Source organism: Patiria miniata, unplaced genomic scaffold, assembly GCF_015706575.1.
Source record: "Patiria miniata isolate m_02_andy unplaced genomic scaffold, ASM1570657v1 HiC_scaffold_22, whole genome shotgun sequence".
Classification (NCBI taxonomy): domain Eukaryota; kingdom Metazoa; phylum Echinodermata; class Asteroidea; order Valvatida; family Asterinidae; genus Patiria; species Patiria miniata.
Genome location: NW_024037061.1, coordinates 16,868,875 through 16,885,552, shown reverse-complemented (window position 1 = coordinate 16,885,552; position 16,678 = coordinate 16,868,875). Strand labels below are relative to the sequence as shown.

At 42.7% G+C, this 16,678-nt stretch overlaps 1 protein-coding gene across 1 annotated transcript; it reads right to left on the bottom strand.

Annotated features, from left to right (window-relative positions):
- Window positions 1-973: 973 nt before the first annotated feature.
- Window positions 974-16,330, bottom strand: LOC119730270 (pre-mRNA-processing factor 19-like). The gene is made up of 11 exons (XM_038203078.1): window positions 16,157-16,330; window positions 13,495-13,644; window positions 12,796-13,014; window positions 11,377-11,531; window positions 10,030-10,146; window positions 8,376-8,451; window positions 7,960-8,069; window positions 6,354-6,579; window positions 3,012-3,268; window positions 2,192-2,297; window positions 974-1,434 (listed from the first exon to the last, which is right to left on the bottom strand). Exons 1-11 carry the CDS (start codon window positions 16,173-16,175, stop codon window positions 1,337-1,339), a joined length of 1,533 nt encoding a protein of 510 aa, XP_038059006.1. The 5' UTR covers window positions 16,176-16,330; the 3' UTR covers window positions 974-1,336.
- Window positions 16,331-16,678: the final 348 nt, after the last annotated feature.

Below are 16,678 nucleotides of genomic sequence, written 5' to 3'. Positions count from 1 at the left end.
GCCGCGTATTCTGTTTCACGCGCACAGCTGAAGTGTGTGTGACATCAGCGTGCAAACCAGAGTGAACTAAAACAATGACAGCTGACATCACACTTCGGTATTCTATGTGCCGCGTATTCTGTTTCACGCGCACAGCTGAAGTGTGTGTGACATCAGCGTGCGAACTAGAGTGAACCAGAACAACGACAGATGACGTCACACTTCGGTATTCTATGTGCCGCGTATTGTGTTCCACGCGCACAGCTTAACTGTATGAAGACATCAGCGCGCGAACCATCGTGAGCCAGAACAACGACAGATGACGTCACACTTCGGTATTCTATGTGCCGCGTATTGTGTTCCACGCGCACAGCTTAACTGTATGAAGACATCAGCGCGCGAACTATAGTGAGCCAGAACAACGACAGATGACGTCACACTTCGGTATTCTATGTGCCGCGTATTGTGTTCCACGCGCACAGCTTAACTGTATGAAGACATCAGCGCGCGAACCATCGTGAGCCAGAACAACGACAGCTGACGTCACACTTCAGTATTCTTTGTGCCGCGTATTGTGTTCCACGCGCACAGCTTAAGTGTGTGAAAACATCAGCGCGCGAACCATAGTGAGCCAGAACAACGACAGATGACGTCACACTTCGGTATTCTATGTGCCGCGTATTGTGTTCCACGCGCACAGCTTAACTGTATGAAGACATCAGCGCGCGAACCATCGTGAGCCAGAACGACAGCTGACGTCACACTTCGATATTCAATGTACCGCGTATTGTGTTCCGAGCGCACAGCTTAACTGTATGAAGACATCAGCGTGCGAACCATAGTGAACCAGAACAACGACAGATGACGTCACACTTCGGTATTCTATGTGCCGCGTATTGTGTTCCACGCGCACAGCTTAACTGCATGAAGACATCAGCGTGCGAACCATAGTGAACCAGAACAACGACAGATGACGTCACACTTCGGTATTCTATGTGCCGCGTATTGTGTTCCACGCGCACAGCTTAACTGTATGAAGACATCAGCGCGCAAACCATCGTGAGCCAGAACAACGACAGCTGACGTCACACTTCGGTACTCTATCGGGCTTTCACATCTGTTGATTTCCACTCAAACTTGGAGTTGTGTTATTTTTTCTGCTGAAGCAGGAAAAAATTATCCACCCCATCTCTGATTAACAGGGTTAAACTGATCATTTCTGATGGCCTCTTGCAGAAAAAAAAGATACAACTTCAAAGTTTGATAACTACTCAATGTTGAGTAACCATGATACCGTCAAGTTTTGTCACCAAAAGCTGCAGACCAAACCAACATCAAGGTAGGAGAGAGTTACCGATCAGAGTCCATAGAACTTGAGACTACGATCCATACTGACGGAGGATAGGAACGTAGTATGCTGACCAAATCGAACCCCGGTAGTCATGTCAGTGTGATCTGTGGTTCAGGAGGCGAATGAGAAAATAAATGGAGGGAAGGAGGCAAATATAAATAAAGATGTTAGTTCTCAATGTGATGTACACTTCCTGCCTGTCATTTGCATTGACCAATTAGATCATGACTTGAGGTCAGCTGACCATGATAACTCTGTTGCAAGCACCGTGCTAAATGTATAAAAACCACAGAATGATGGGGCTGGGGCTAAATCCATTAAAGTCAAACTCTGCTCTTTTTGATTTACGTCAAGTACTAACCTGGTTCTTTATGTATACCGGTATACAGTATACCGGGTCATCTAACCACAACAGACCTTTTTGTTCCATATTAAAATGCTTCCATATGAGAACTTCTTTTCACAATTAACTGGTACTTTCTCAAGTAAATGGGGTGTACATAACAAATAGTGTGATGCATATCGATAATGACAGGGTGACTTTCTTTGATGTCAAAGAAAATGATGTAATTTCGATAATTTGTCAGTCACTTCACAGGGCCACTTTGTATTTGGCAGGTTACAAGTTGTACATTTAGACCACTAGCCACAAAGGTCAACCTGCTGAGACCTCTTTTGTTCAATATATTTATTTTTATTGAATAATATGGAAAATGTGTGTATCAAGCCAATAAAGCAAACAAAATAATGGATACCAGATTGACAGCCATCCAGTCCTGTTGAGTAAACACAGGTCAATACTATCATCAAACATTTTACAAAGTATGATAAATCTATTGATAATGTGAACGCAATTCTTACCCGAGAAGACCTTGAGTTCCTGCCACTGCTTACAGAGGTAGACTCTCAGGTCTGTGCCTGCCACAGCCAAATAGGTTCCACTCTGGTCAAAGGACAGTGACTTCACCTGGAAACAGAACAGCCAAATTATATACTTCCATCAATTAAAGCAAATTAAAAATCCATCAAGTAAAGGAATACCCAATATACTTTCCAACATTTCTAAACATATTCAACTCTATTCCTTAGGCAAGCACTTGCAGCAGCTTGAAACGGCACCTCCAACAGAGAGTTGATATTTCCGTATTCTAATTAATTCTGTCCCCCCCCCCCCCCAACTCGATGAAAGAGGACATAAAAACTGTCTAGTATGTGTAATGGCAGTAGGCACTGAGTCCATTATAGAGTATGAGGGTTAACCTGAATCTTCCCAAATCCTCCAAAATCCTCTTTGCAAAATGGAGGATTTTGCAGGATTGATGGTACATGGCAAAAATGTGTGGCTGATTTTGGAGAGTGCACTGGTTCAAGGTCTTGGGCGGACCTTGTGTTGTTAATGCTCAGCCATGCATAAATTTAGGCCTGGATTATGCTTGAAATCTTTTTCACTGCTCCAGGATGTCACTGGCTCGGCCTCAACTTATTGACAGCGACTGCTGGTGGGTGTTGCAGGACTGAGGCAGTGGTCAAGAAGCAACACAGGATTTGAGGCTGTATGTAACTTTAAGACAGAGGTAGTTGGAGGATTGTGCAGGATTGAGGTTGTGTCCTACCATAAATGCCTGGGGAAATATGGTTAATCTGTGAAAGAGTGGATAGGGGCAACAGAAAGGCATCATACCTCGTATCTATCGTCCAGGGTGATATTCTTGAAGTTCTTCAGCTTGCGTAAATCCCACAGCTTGACCACCGCGTCGTCAGCAGCCGTTGCCAGGTAGTAACCATTCTCAGAGAATGCCAGAGCGGTGATGGGTCCAGAGTGGCCAGGGAAGTTGGCCACGTTGGTCCCTTCTTTCAAATCCCAGATTTTGATGATGCTGCTGCCGGTACCCGTGCCGAAGATCAGACCATCAGGATGGAACTGGGCGCATGTCAGAGCTGGGAAAAAAGTCCAACAGGTTTTTAAATACATATCACCAAGCCTGTTCGGTATGACGATATTTCACGATATTTCGATTAAATTTTCATATCGGAAATCGTATCGATCTCATAAAAAAAAATCGGCACATCGTGAAATTCGATATGCCGAAAAATACCGCGATATTCTTTTGAGGTACCGCTTTTGTAACCAAAGTCAATCCCTCTCAGTTTCAAACCGTCGCTAAAGCGCTCCCATGAAAAACCGCAAACCACAAATTCACTGTTACCGCATTGTATGTACCGCGAGGTCTTACCTATTCAGGGGCGGAACCAACTGACTAACGTCACGTGTATTGGATTTTGCGTCTTCCACACTGCACGTGGTGCAGTACAAACACCACAATTTCACCCCACATACCAAGTGCCAAAATCGTAATCACGTGCGTGGAGTTAACCGAAGGGAAACAAAGTCTCTGACATTTCGCAAAGAAAATACGGTGCCAAATACATGTGCTTGAATTGTAGATTAGGACGTTGAGAAGTGAATGTTTCGTTTCGGCACGCGGCTAGAGGAGACCACGCCGAGCCCGCAAATTTTCTTTTTCCAGCACCAAACGACATCCGCATACGCACGTAAAGCGCCCTCTACGATACTTTTATGATACGTGGGCATTATATATTTATTAGGCCTAGTTTTCCAATTTTGAAGCGAGCAATGTGACAGCTCAGTCGATAATTTATTGTGTTTTATACCGCGAGGTTGCGGGTTCGAATCACGGTATTGCAGATGATTTTTTTTTTTTATTATTTTCTAACCTGAGGCTTTGGAGGATTTTATTAAAAAGGGAAATAAAGCCCGAATTTCTTATATTTCTTTTTTGATTTTCTTCTCATGTTTTTAGAAAAGTATAGTCCAAAACGCCATAGCGTATTGCGGATGTCGTACGCGTTTGGGAGAGAAAAAAAAAATTGCCGCTGGGCTGGGACGACTCCGCGCAGGCGAACTAGATCAAATTTTCCTGCACGTATTTTCCTGACTCGTTCCTTCTCTTCCGTGGTTGTGCCTGGGCACTTACACTTGCTTAGTGCCAAAACTGTCCCAGACTTATGAAATCTGTTCATATTTTCAGCAACAAAAAACGTCGAAAACCAACTGTTCAGTCGTGCCTTTTATTTCGTTCACAGAACAGAAAATGCGTCACAAGAAATTGGACTGATCCATTAATTTTTGTAAAGGGGTGCTTCACCCTCATTTTGGAGTTAACATCGTTTTTCGAAACAAATCTTTAGAAAAAAAAATATTTTGTTAGTTTGTAACGATGAAGAACTTTTTCTGAACCAGGAAATATTTCGGACTCCATTAAAAAATATTATTTGTAATTCTGAAAAGATGGAAATACTGGTAAATTGTTTTCAATGAAGCACACCCTTGCCGCAATGGTGTGGGCTGTACTATGAGTGCACGTGGGGATCATGTCAATGCGGTGTGCAATTGCGTGCTAGTGCTTCGTTCTTTCCTCGATATGGATTTCTATTTGCACATTTTTATCCAACATTTCAATGTAATTTTGTTTTCGATGTTTGAATGTGGAATTTATTTTCTACCTAAATTGGCAAAGTAAATGAGACTCTAGTCAAATAAACTTGACGATTTTGTTCAGGACATATTGGGTCTTTTTCACGGCAGTGGATCGTGACTTCGGTCAGGTTTTTTTTTTTTTTTTTTTTTTTTTTTTCCATTGTTCCATGAATGGAAAAATGACGTCATCACGATAATATCGCGATATCCGATATTTTTTTCACGATTTGCCGATTTAAAAATAAATGGATATCGAACAGGCTTACATATCACAGGGGTTATTTATACAAATCATAACCACTATCTTTTCACAAAAGTTTACTATGTTTAATTATTCCGTATGGGACTTGCTCTATTCCCTCTGTAGTGATGTGAAAAGTAATTATAAATATGCAAGGCAAGGGAACAGCTGCGTTATACAAGTGCATGCGCATGCACACGTGCGTGCGTGCGTTAAAGTAATTCGAGAATAATATTATGGAAAGGAATTCGTTTTTTGTTATTAAAAGAGTTTTTGGAAGCAGTTGGTGTTTGGTAGGGAAAGAGAAAGGATGTACACTGCAATTGTAGCAGAGCTGTGTAATAAAATCTGAAGACGTTTTGTAACATCTTACAACTGAAGTGTGATCACTGTTATTGGTACAAGACTAAATTGCCCTCCTCCACTTCACACGAAGTTTCCCGGGATTCGTTCCTGTTTCTGATGCTTTACACCTCATTTGTCTTTTATTCTTTCTATTAATAAATTTGACTTGTAGCTATCCCATGCACGCAAAGAGTCTGTAGCACCAGAGATTAATATCCCAGGGTTGGCTCCTTGACTCATAACTCCTACCTAACAGCAATGACTGCAAAACAGGTAGTGTGGAGTGAGGGGAGTGTGGCCTAGTGGTTAGGGTTCATAACTCATGATCAGAGGGGGCAGGGGTTCGAATCCAGCTGCTGGCCATATCTGGTGTCCTGGGGCAAGCCACTTCACCCCCACTTGCCTCTCTCCACCCATGGGTGTAAATGGGTACTGGCATTAGCTGGGGAGTAACCTGCGATGGACTAGCATCCCATCCAGGGGGAGTAGAAATATTCTCAGTCGTTTCATGCCACTGAAACCGGAGATAAATGCCGGCCTGATGGGCCACATTGGCTCGTGACAGACTTTACTTACTAGGCATGAATTATTATTTGCATTCCATTGGAAGGGTTTTCCATGGAATTTTGTTGAAGTTTTGTAATGGAGGTAAACATGATTGAAGTAGTGCGAAATAACTGGTCCTTTGATGGCTGATTTTGATTACCATCTTCCACTTGCAGTTGGGAGATGGTAAAATCAGCCAGCACCTCAGGGCTAGTAGGGTCACACTACCTACAACCCAACCGTGTTGTATTTTATACAATCTGTCAATAAATTTACCAAACTGTAGTTAAGGAAGGAAAAAAACGGCTCCACATTTGGTTTAAAGGACACGAGGACAAATCCTTGCTATTTCCTATTAAGCCATCTCGTCCATAAAAACAAAAAATGCTTACCATGCCCAATGGAATCATCAGTAACCTTAGTCAGCACGCGACCGCTTGCGATGTCGGAGAACGCCCAGTGCTGATCCTCGGAGCAACTCAGTAGGTAGTCGCCCGTAGCGTGGAGACTCAGCCCGGTGACCGGTGCATTGTGGGCACGGATGACTTGCTGGCAGGAAGCATTGCCAACGAACCAGATGCGGATGGTGGTGTCCGGGGAGGAGCTGAACACAATTTCCTGTGGAGTGGGGGAGGGGAAATGTCAAGGTAAACAATTAATCATGATAGTTGACCAAAACAAGAAAGACTTCTTCCTAGTGTCTGATAAGAAAAGTAGAATAGGTCAGTGTCGTATTCAAGTTTATAACACCTCACCCACAGATTCTGTGTCTTGATTGGCCGAGAGCGAGTCACATGTTACTTTCTAATTTTGCTATCTTTCTGTGCACGGCCAAAAGTACTATGCGCATAGCAACCAAAGTACTATACCATTAGCAACCAAAGTACTATTTCCACGGCACGGTATTTGTGTGCAAATGCATGCTGGTGTGCGCGTTGCGTGTTGTGCGTAGCGCGTATTATTCCAAAGAGAGCGCGCCGCAGACTTGGGTTCAAACATTTCGTGAAGGGTTAGTTTTTAAGAGAGAAATACATTTTCCACCAATTTTGTATTGAAATTGAAGTTTATTTCAACTGTGTTCAGATTTAAATCATGTAAAATATTAAAATCAAGCAGAATCTGTGGGTGAAGTGTTATAAAACAAATATTGAATGCTTTATCTCGTGGTGAAGTAAAACTAGCCTCCCTCGGTGATCCATGGACCATTCTATTTTCCCGAGGCGAATGTCCATGAATCACCTCGGGAGGCTAGTTTTACTACACCACTCGAAGCATTCAATATTTGTATACTATCACAAATCTTCAAAAGTCCATCATAAGTCTTCCCGTAAAGTCAAGTCACAAGCTTTTCAGATGAGCTGTGACAAAAGAACTCCTTGGTTATTGTTCATTCCCTGTTACTTGTGACCAGACTTGTGAACGGACTAGCAAATGTACTTCTGACTGGACGAGAGATTTACTTGACTGCAACACTGGAAGGGGTATTTTCATTGAACACTGCACTCAATTCGACGAAAGCCAAAACCAGAAACGAATATATTTAATTTTATCATGATTTTGACAGACAATCAAACAATCGATCTTCTTTCCCTGCCATGCCTTTTACACAGGCTTATCACCAACAGTCAGATCATATTTCAAGCAAGTACTGTGACAAGTCAAATTCAGTCAACAGACAAAAGCAAGTAACTGGTAGGTACAGCTGGCTTATCAATCACCTACTGTCAAGGCAAACCTGTATCAAGTCACAGCCAGTCAATCCTGCTTTATGTGGACAGCGAGCACTCAACTGTTCACAACAGTCACTTAACTGATTTTGACTGGATGGACAGCTTGGTCCCGTATGTCAGCTACAGTAGGAGGGTCAATGTGTCTTTTAACATTTATCCCGTAATATTTACCTACATTACTTATGCAAGAGCTTTTAGTTAGTCACAGAAATGTTGTGTATCTTTTTCTACCGGTGTCTACCTGATAACACGGCTGCTAACCACTTACCTCTGTGGGGTGATAGATGACATTGGTGACCTTCTTGCTGTGACCTTTCATGACGGCAGTCACCTGCTCCGTGTCCTTGTTGAAAACAACAACTGACTTATCAGCACCACCTAAGGAAAAAAGAACTACCTGTCAAAATGTTCATTTTAGGATAGTTGTCAATTGCTCTATTGAGTCTTGCATCTACAAGGTCCCCAAATCTCATCCTTATACCAGTGTTGTAGTCAAGTCCACCACATCCGAGTCAGAGTCCTTCCAATCTGAGGACAAGCTTGAGTCTTCTAAATCTGAGTCAAACACCGAGTCCTTTACTCTGAGTCTGAGTCCGTCAAAAAGTGGACTCGAGTATGGAGTCCTACAACACTGCCTTGTACATCTCATATGAGACTCGTTATCAGGGCAATTTCTAAACTCACCTGTCAACACCTTAGATGTATCTGTGGCCTGGAGATCCATGGACAAAATACCTGGCACACTGGCGCTATGCAGACCCTGGCATAAAAACGAAAGAAAATAAATAAATAAATAAAGAAACCAGTTTTGAAGTGCTTCTTCAACTGCATCAATGCAAACTTGTGGTGGCTCATGATATTCTTAATCACTCCATCTTATCTTTGTTCCGAATGTTAATCCCTGGCGGTTGTGTTGCGCTCTTAATTTGAGTTTCAGAGTAAAAACATTTCACTTGTTAACGAGATGGGCTTGCAGGACTTGATATACCTGTGAGACCACTGGACATAATCCAGCGATATCAGCATTGGAAAAGTGCTTTCTTGTGAAAACTACACGACTGATCTACTGGTTTACACAATAATATCTTTTGACTGCAGCAAGGTCCACTGCTCCATGTAACAAACAATTTCTAATGCCAATGAACACTAAAAATGTCCCTTTACATCACTTTACTTTAAAAAAAAAAACCACTATATTTGTGTCTTAGAGGCCATTTCCTGTGAACTCTATGCACAAGCACCCCCTCAACTAGGGCTATGCATCGGAACTGTGTACCCAAGTACCCAACGGTTAATGTCAGAAACCAGTTGCAGATTATGGGACCAGATACCAGTAGCCAAAGTTGCAAATTACTAAGTAACTTCTCAGCAAATGAAAAAGAAAGGTCTTGAATGTCATTTGTGGGGAATTTTCAAAATGAAAACAAAACGTATTTCACGTTTATGACGCTAAAAAAAGTTGCAGTGTACATCGTAACTACACTGTACATACTTGGATCTTACTGTATGAACCTATATGACCTTTTTGAACAGTCTGAACAGCACTTCAGATATTTGAATGTTGGGGTTGGGTTTCTTTAAAGGGAATATACATCATTTGCTTTTGCTGTAATTTTCAGAAATGGATGAAATTGGGGGGTTGGAAACATATAGCAAATATAGTTACACTGACTTTTTTGAGGTTTTGGGTTCGAAAATGCTATAAAAACCAAGAAAAACGATCATTTTCCTGTAGTCTGGTTCCCTGACTCCATTTAAGAAGAAACAGAGTAGTTTACAAACATTGGGGAATTGTAAGGTCAGGGAACCAGTCTAGCTGGCTCGTACCCGTTCATAGGTTTGTAATCGATTGCAAACAAGTGCGATGGTCAATTGGGGCCAGTATTTGAAAAAAAAAGCCAGTTGTTTCCAACGCTGATCGGCCGATCAGCGTTGGAAATTGATACAAAAATAGCACTTTTCTTGAAAATGACAGTATACCAGGTGCCATGATTTTACAGGATGCTTTAGACTGTCATTCACTAACAGTCCAGCAAGGTATTTCAAAATGATTTGGTAGATTTATTTTTTGATGTTTGCAAATGTTGTATTTTCCCTTTAACCGATACCTGAGTACACATGTTTATTTTTTTCAATTGGGTACCCGGTTCCTGTACTACCCGTAAATGCACACCCCTACCCAGGGGAGAGTTGGGGGAGACCACTGGGAGTGACATTCAAATACTTGATTCTCACATGAAGACGTTACAGGTTGTGTACCTTCACAGCAGCTCTAACGAAGAGGTAAAAATCACCATTTCCTGTTCACACACAGAGTCCATTGAGTTTTCATACTTACAGGATGGGAGGACAGGGTTCTGAAGGACCTGATGTCATCTGGCGGCATGAGCTCGTCAGGAACTTTCTTGCCACGACGTTTACGCTCTGCAGTCAACAGGTTGGCCTTCTCTTGTAGCTACGAGTAAAACAAGCAGAAAATAGGAATGCTTCTTCGATAATAAAACCCATTTACTGCAATGTGCACAGGCATTTGTGTTTGCTGTTAGAAACAGAATTTTTCCTGGTTATCTTAAATCACATAATAATACTAATACTGGAGTCTTGTATAGCGCACGTATCTACCAACAATTAGGTACTTAAGGCGCTGGTAATTATGTCTATTATCAAAGACTGGTAAATGAAGTTTATGAGAAAGATGAGACCCATTATGTTGAATATTAAAATTATAACACAAGAATATGGCATTTATTAAACCACAGAATATTATGTACCTTATGTATCGAAAAGCAACTATTAAATATTACTGTGGGTAGGTTCCCTTTTTTTTAATTGAAGGAGGAACCTCAAGTTCCGTTTCACTCTCTGGAATCCATCGTGGAAGTGACAAAATAGAAATGGAAGCGACAAAATAAAATATCTTTTACACAGTGATGACTATTTTGGCCCCCTTGGTATCCTTGAGTTGCAGGATGGAGAGAATAACAGGTTATAAAATGATTAAGGGGGAGTTTGGCCAAGTGGTTAGGGTTCATGACTCATGATCAAAGGGTCAGGGTTCAAATCCAGCTGCTGGCCATATGTTGTGTCCTTGGGCAAGCCACTTCACCCCACTTGCCTCTCTCCACCCAGGAGTATAAATGGGTACCAGCATTAGCTGGGGAGTAACCTGCAAAAGACTAGCATCCCATCCAGCGCATAAAGTGCACTAAAGACTTCATTGCCAGTCTATATGTGTATAATATACCACACTACGTCGGGTGCCTGGCAGAAGGGCATATGAGCATTCTGACGCAAAAATAATTTTCAAGCAAATTGCATTGAAAGGTTCTACTGCTCCCCCGCGCGCATTATGTATCCAATGTTCTCCCACACGTAACATAAATCGTATGAATTTGAAATTTGTCACACGTTTGAATCATAAGTTTTGGATCAACTTGTATTAGTTTCTGACAAAAATGTTTAAATTTCATTAAAATAGAGGCAGTTTTCTGCATATGTCCTTTTGCTGGGAACATTTTGGTCATTACGCGCTATTGCGTAAGGGCATATGCACATATGCCCTTCTGCCGGGCACATTACTCCATGATGATCCATACAAAGATACGGTCCTGAGAAAGCTTAGGTCGCTTTCAGAAGGAACGGTTGGGGCTGTAGAAGAACGAATTAGTTAATTCGAAGCGCTTACCTTCTGTATAATGTCCTCAGTCATTGCTGCTGGCCCAGGCTCAGCAGCCTCCATGGGTTCATGTCTGACCACGCCCTGGGCGGCACCTGCAGGTAGGGCAGCAATCTGGGCGGGGACCATGCCTGGGGCAGCCTGGGGCTTCAAAGTAGCCAAGGCTAAAATGAAAAGAAACATTTTTTTTAAGGTTTGTTCAGAACTACAAGAACACCACACCAGGGGTTGAGACTGAGGGAAAATGAAATAATCAGGCATGCAACTTGGAGGATACAAAAACCGAGGAAATTCAAAGCTTGACAAGACTTTGTTCAGTGTTTTTCAATTTTTATGGCATAAGTGTGAAGTGAAAATGAGGAAGTCAGCTGATCCGAGGAAAAGTTGCATGCCTGAATAATGCAATTTTCAGTGGAGGGTTATGAGAAGAGCAATGAAGTACCTGTTTATATTTTCCTCCAGACACCCCTTAAATACCCACTGCTTTTGTTATAAACCTCAGGAATTCCTGACTTTCAAAAGGGACTGTTTAAAAATCTTAAAAACCCGGAAAATCAGAACAAATCTCAATCTTGTATGCAAGGAGCATTAAAATACATACGCTCACAGAAAAACACAGATTTTTGCTGATGCCTATCTGATGAGCCAATAACCTTTTCAGAGAATGAGCAAAGAATAAGGATCTTACATATATTCGAACAGGGAACTTCCTAATAATCCTAGGTTTTCCTGTAGCCCTACCTGTGGAATGTATGTTCTTCCAATAGAAATATTTGGAAAAGGAACAGTAACATTCTGAGTTTTTGAGACCTTCTCAAAATTTCCATTGTCAGTCATCCCTGTGAATACGCATTCTCTTGCTGCCTACTAAATAGGGCTCTAATAACAAGGCCAACATCTACAATCCTGGTCAAATCTCGCTGGGCCTCCAACCCCCCAGCCCCCGTTCAATGTTGTCTCTCATTGCGCGATGTGTGCTCCATCAGCTGGAGAGAACAACATTGACCAAGGGAGCGGGGGATAGGGTTATTTCCAAGTGTCCCAACCATTTTGGCCAGGATTGTAGGTACCAGAAAGTCAGCGTCGCCATTGTAGTAGGCACAGATCTTGTAGCGTACCACGCAGCAGGTAGTAGGCAGGCCTTCAAAGCTGTGATGGATGACAAAAACTGTGAAAAAAACGCCGAGCCCCAACCCAGTGCTGGGTCAGCATGATGATGACAACCATAGTGAACATTATGTCACTTGATAAAGAGTATGTGGCTATTTTACGTGAGAATAAGCCATACTCTCTAGTTTACAATGCATGATGTAGTTTTTAACAAACGCTTTCTTACTGCAACGGCGGCAGATCATGGGGAAAACAGATGGTCCCATGGTACTTTGAGGTCATACGATCGGAACCTATAATGATGGTAGAAATACCAACCTTCACGTGCAGCAGTGACCTCCTTGGTGAGTCTTGCAATGACACGGCAGGCCGCGTCGTGCTGGTACAGGGCGTGGGACAGCTCCTGCCGAGCCGTCTGCAACTGCTGGCGCAAGGTGAAGCTGTGCAGCATGCAAGCATCCCACTCATCCTGCAGTAACTTCAAGATGGCAGGGATGCTGGTGGCTGTCGGGGGGCGTGGCTTGACCAAGGGGCTCACTGAGTGGACAAATTTAAACAACAATGATCAATGCCAGTTGTGTGGGGATGATTATCCCCATTCAAATGACTTTCAAAACCTGAAAAATTCGGATTGGTTTTAATGTTTAGATTCACTGAATGTTGTAATTTTATTTGGCCTCAGCCATGCATAAATATAGGCCTGGTTATGCTTGAAAACCTCCGTACTGCTCCAGGATGTCACTGGCCAACACATTGACAGTCACTGCTGCAGGATTTTGCAGGTTTCAGGCAGTGGTCACCCCTCTACGGACCATGTTCAAGAAATAATGGAGGAGTTTGCAGGATTGAGGCTTTATGCTATTTTTCCATGAGGCCAATTGGAGGATTTGGCAGGATTGGGACTACATCCTAGCAAAAAGGCCTAGGGAGTTAGGGTTAATTAAAGAAAAACAAAGATAATCCAACTAAAACATTTCTCTGAGAACCAGGTAACAGTATTATTTAATAAAGCTTTACCTTTGATATCCACCAGCTGGTCCTCTGACAGCACCTCCCCGTTGATTGGATCAACGCCATTCTCTGCGATGAACTTCTCAATGAGTCGACGCTCAAAGACATGGTTTGACACCGTCGACAAAACTGGGTGCTCAGGTACCTCGTGGCAGACTGTAATAAACAGAAGAAATGACCCTGATCAGCATTTTCTCGGGCACCTTATTCAGAAGTTACAAAATAGGATGTAGGATTTGATTAACCCTAGCCCCCTTGTACATTCTCGTTGTCTTGCTTTCCGCGACAACGCACCAGACGAAAATTGAACTCACTTGTGGCGCCTGAAAGTGGTGTGGTACCCACATAAATCGCGCGCGCAGATTTTTTACGATGTCATCACGTGATGCATACATTTACATAGGGTAGACATCCTGAATTTCGGCACGTCCCGAAATTCGGCACCCCTATGTAAATAGTGAACTGGCCCGCCAACGCGGTCACGTGACCAGCCATGTTGCTATCGGGTGACAAGACGAACTCCCGCCCTTGGGTTTCAACCAGAAATAATGGAAACTTGAGACGCATTCTTGCCAAAAAAATTGGGATTAAAAATCTCTCCATAAAAGGCGAACTATTTTTTCAAGTTTTTAGGATTCCTTGTAAGATGGGGTTTAAGATGAAAAAGATGATTGCAGCCATTTTTTCATGTCAAAGTGGTTAAAATGGAAGTTTTTTCTGACGTTGGTGATGGTTTGTGCCGCTGAGAGTGGAAGATCGTCTGTACAAAGTGCAGGTGTGTAGTTTTGTGGGGGATGCCGAACTTACGAGCAGGGGTCAGAAAGTGACCCTAATTTCGGCATGTGAAAACAACTCACAAAATCAATATTAGCTTGATAACCATTTCGAATTTTGTTGGGGACATAACTAATATAGGGCAAAAATACAACTTTTACGGGCGTAAAAATATAAACCTACGAAACTAAACGTGTGTGCAACGCAACTTTTTCCCCACGCGCTGAAACATGGTGCCGCCCATTGCAGAAGCATGTGACTGCACGCAGTGCCGAACTTAGGCACAGGGTGCCGAATTTCCGGACAACATGAACGTCTTTCAAAGTCACGTGACATTACCAAAGCAGGTTCAGGATCGATTAAGTTTTGGTATCGCAACATGCGCTATGCCCACATGCTGTGTGTCGACGGGAGTACCGGGTAAATCGGTACTGCATATGTCGAAAAATAATAATCGACTCTTATGGTTCCGAAATTCAGGACGTCTACCCTAATTAGCGAAACAAAATGGACTACAGCCGCTGGAACTAGCGTTTTTTTACGGACAAGCCATGGAAATCGTCAAGATTTTTCACATTTTCTTTTTGTGGTCTGTTTCAAGTCGATCATTAGGCTTCGTAAATGACTGCTGAATGTATGAGGTATGTAAATGAACTCTGGGGTGGGATATTCATGATATTAGAGGTGAAAATGAACAATTTTTGAGAGGCCATTTTTTTAGGGTCTCTTGCTACCACGTTCTAACGAACAGGTTATGCCTCCAGCGTTACATGTGAATGAAAATGGAGCATGTCAGCTGGAGTTACTCAAGCTAGGGCTAAGCCACGACTAGCCCCACTAGTGTGGCCGTCGGTATGCTGCGCTGAACCTCTGGCCACACACCGTGGTACCACGCGCTACTGAGGACGAAGTTTTCATAAAATCTGCGGTCCGTTTCTTACATTCTAAGTTTCTTACTTTCTTATGGTTGTATTCTATGATGTCTCACCTATCACTTCTGGGATGCTTAGGTCTAATGATGTTCCATTTTTCGAGATATTCTTCAATCTTTCTGGAGCCCATATGCACTCGTGAAACGTCTGGTGATGGCAGCCATTTTGAATGTGACAAGAGATGACCTCAAGCTGTGACGTCGCGTTTATGCAAATTGCTTGTCGAGCGTGCGAGGGCGCGAGTTGCAAATGCGACGGCTGTTTCCTGTGCCATAGATCCTGAATAGAGATCGGTGCACGTGGCCCCCTGAGGATAAATGCATGGTACAGGAAACAGCCGTTGCATTTGCAACTCGCGCCCTCGCGCGCTCGACAAGCAATTTGCATAAACGCGACGTCACAGCTTGAGGTCATCTCTTGTCACATTCAAAATGGCTGCCATCACCAGACGTTTCACGAGTGCATATGGGCTCCAGAAAGATTGAAGAATATCTCGGAAAATGGAACATCATTAGACCTAAGCATCCCAGAAGTGATAGGTGAGACATCATAGAATACAACCATAAGAAAGTAAGAAACTTAGAATGTAAGAAACGGACCGCAGATTTTATGAAAACTTCGTCCTCAGTAGCGCGCGGTACCACGGTGTGTGGCCAGAGGTTCAGCGCAGCATACCGACGGCCACACTAGTGGGGCTAAGCCACGACGTGGGTTTTTTTTAAGTGTCGGAAAAACAGGTTTTGCCGTGATGTTACACGGTTAACCACGCTGCATTTCACTGCCATGCCACGCGTGGTCAACTTCGGCATTTATTTCAAGCAAGAGCGAGGGTACACATCAAGAAACTGTTACTGAGACTAATTCACTAAACATTATTTAAACAGATTGCATAGTTTGACATCCAACAAAACAAATGCTATGGCCCAAAACAGCAATATTTTTAACGGAGGATGAATACTTACTTGAACAAACGAGCGCCATGTTGCTTCAAATGGACCTTTTAATTTCTAACTTATAGTTGGTGTAACATCAATAATTATTGCACAGTGCACACAATGAAGGAATTCATAATAACAGATATATTTGCTTATTATTCTATCAGAGGAATTTGGTATTAACCCTGTATTTATTTCATTTCTCGAAAAACAAGAATCAATGACAGTGATACAATGAATCTTCAACTACATGCTCATTAAGAATAGCACAGTGGAGCAGGCGTGCTTACGATAACCGATAAATGCCAAACAACCAAACTTAATTACACGGTAAGGCCGGACGGGATCGTTGACAGGGATACGTTACATAAACAGATTGAAATTATGTATGGATCAGAAAAACTTTGTAGGCCTAATTGCAGTCCACTTCGTGCAAACTAATTAGTATCGTCAACAATGAACACATTGCGCTGGTGACGGCTACCTACCGCAAAAGCGGATCCAAGGGGGTGGGGGGGGGGGCATGTCCCCACCCCCCCCCCAAAAAAA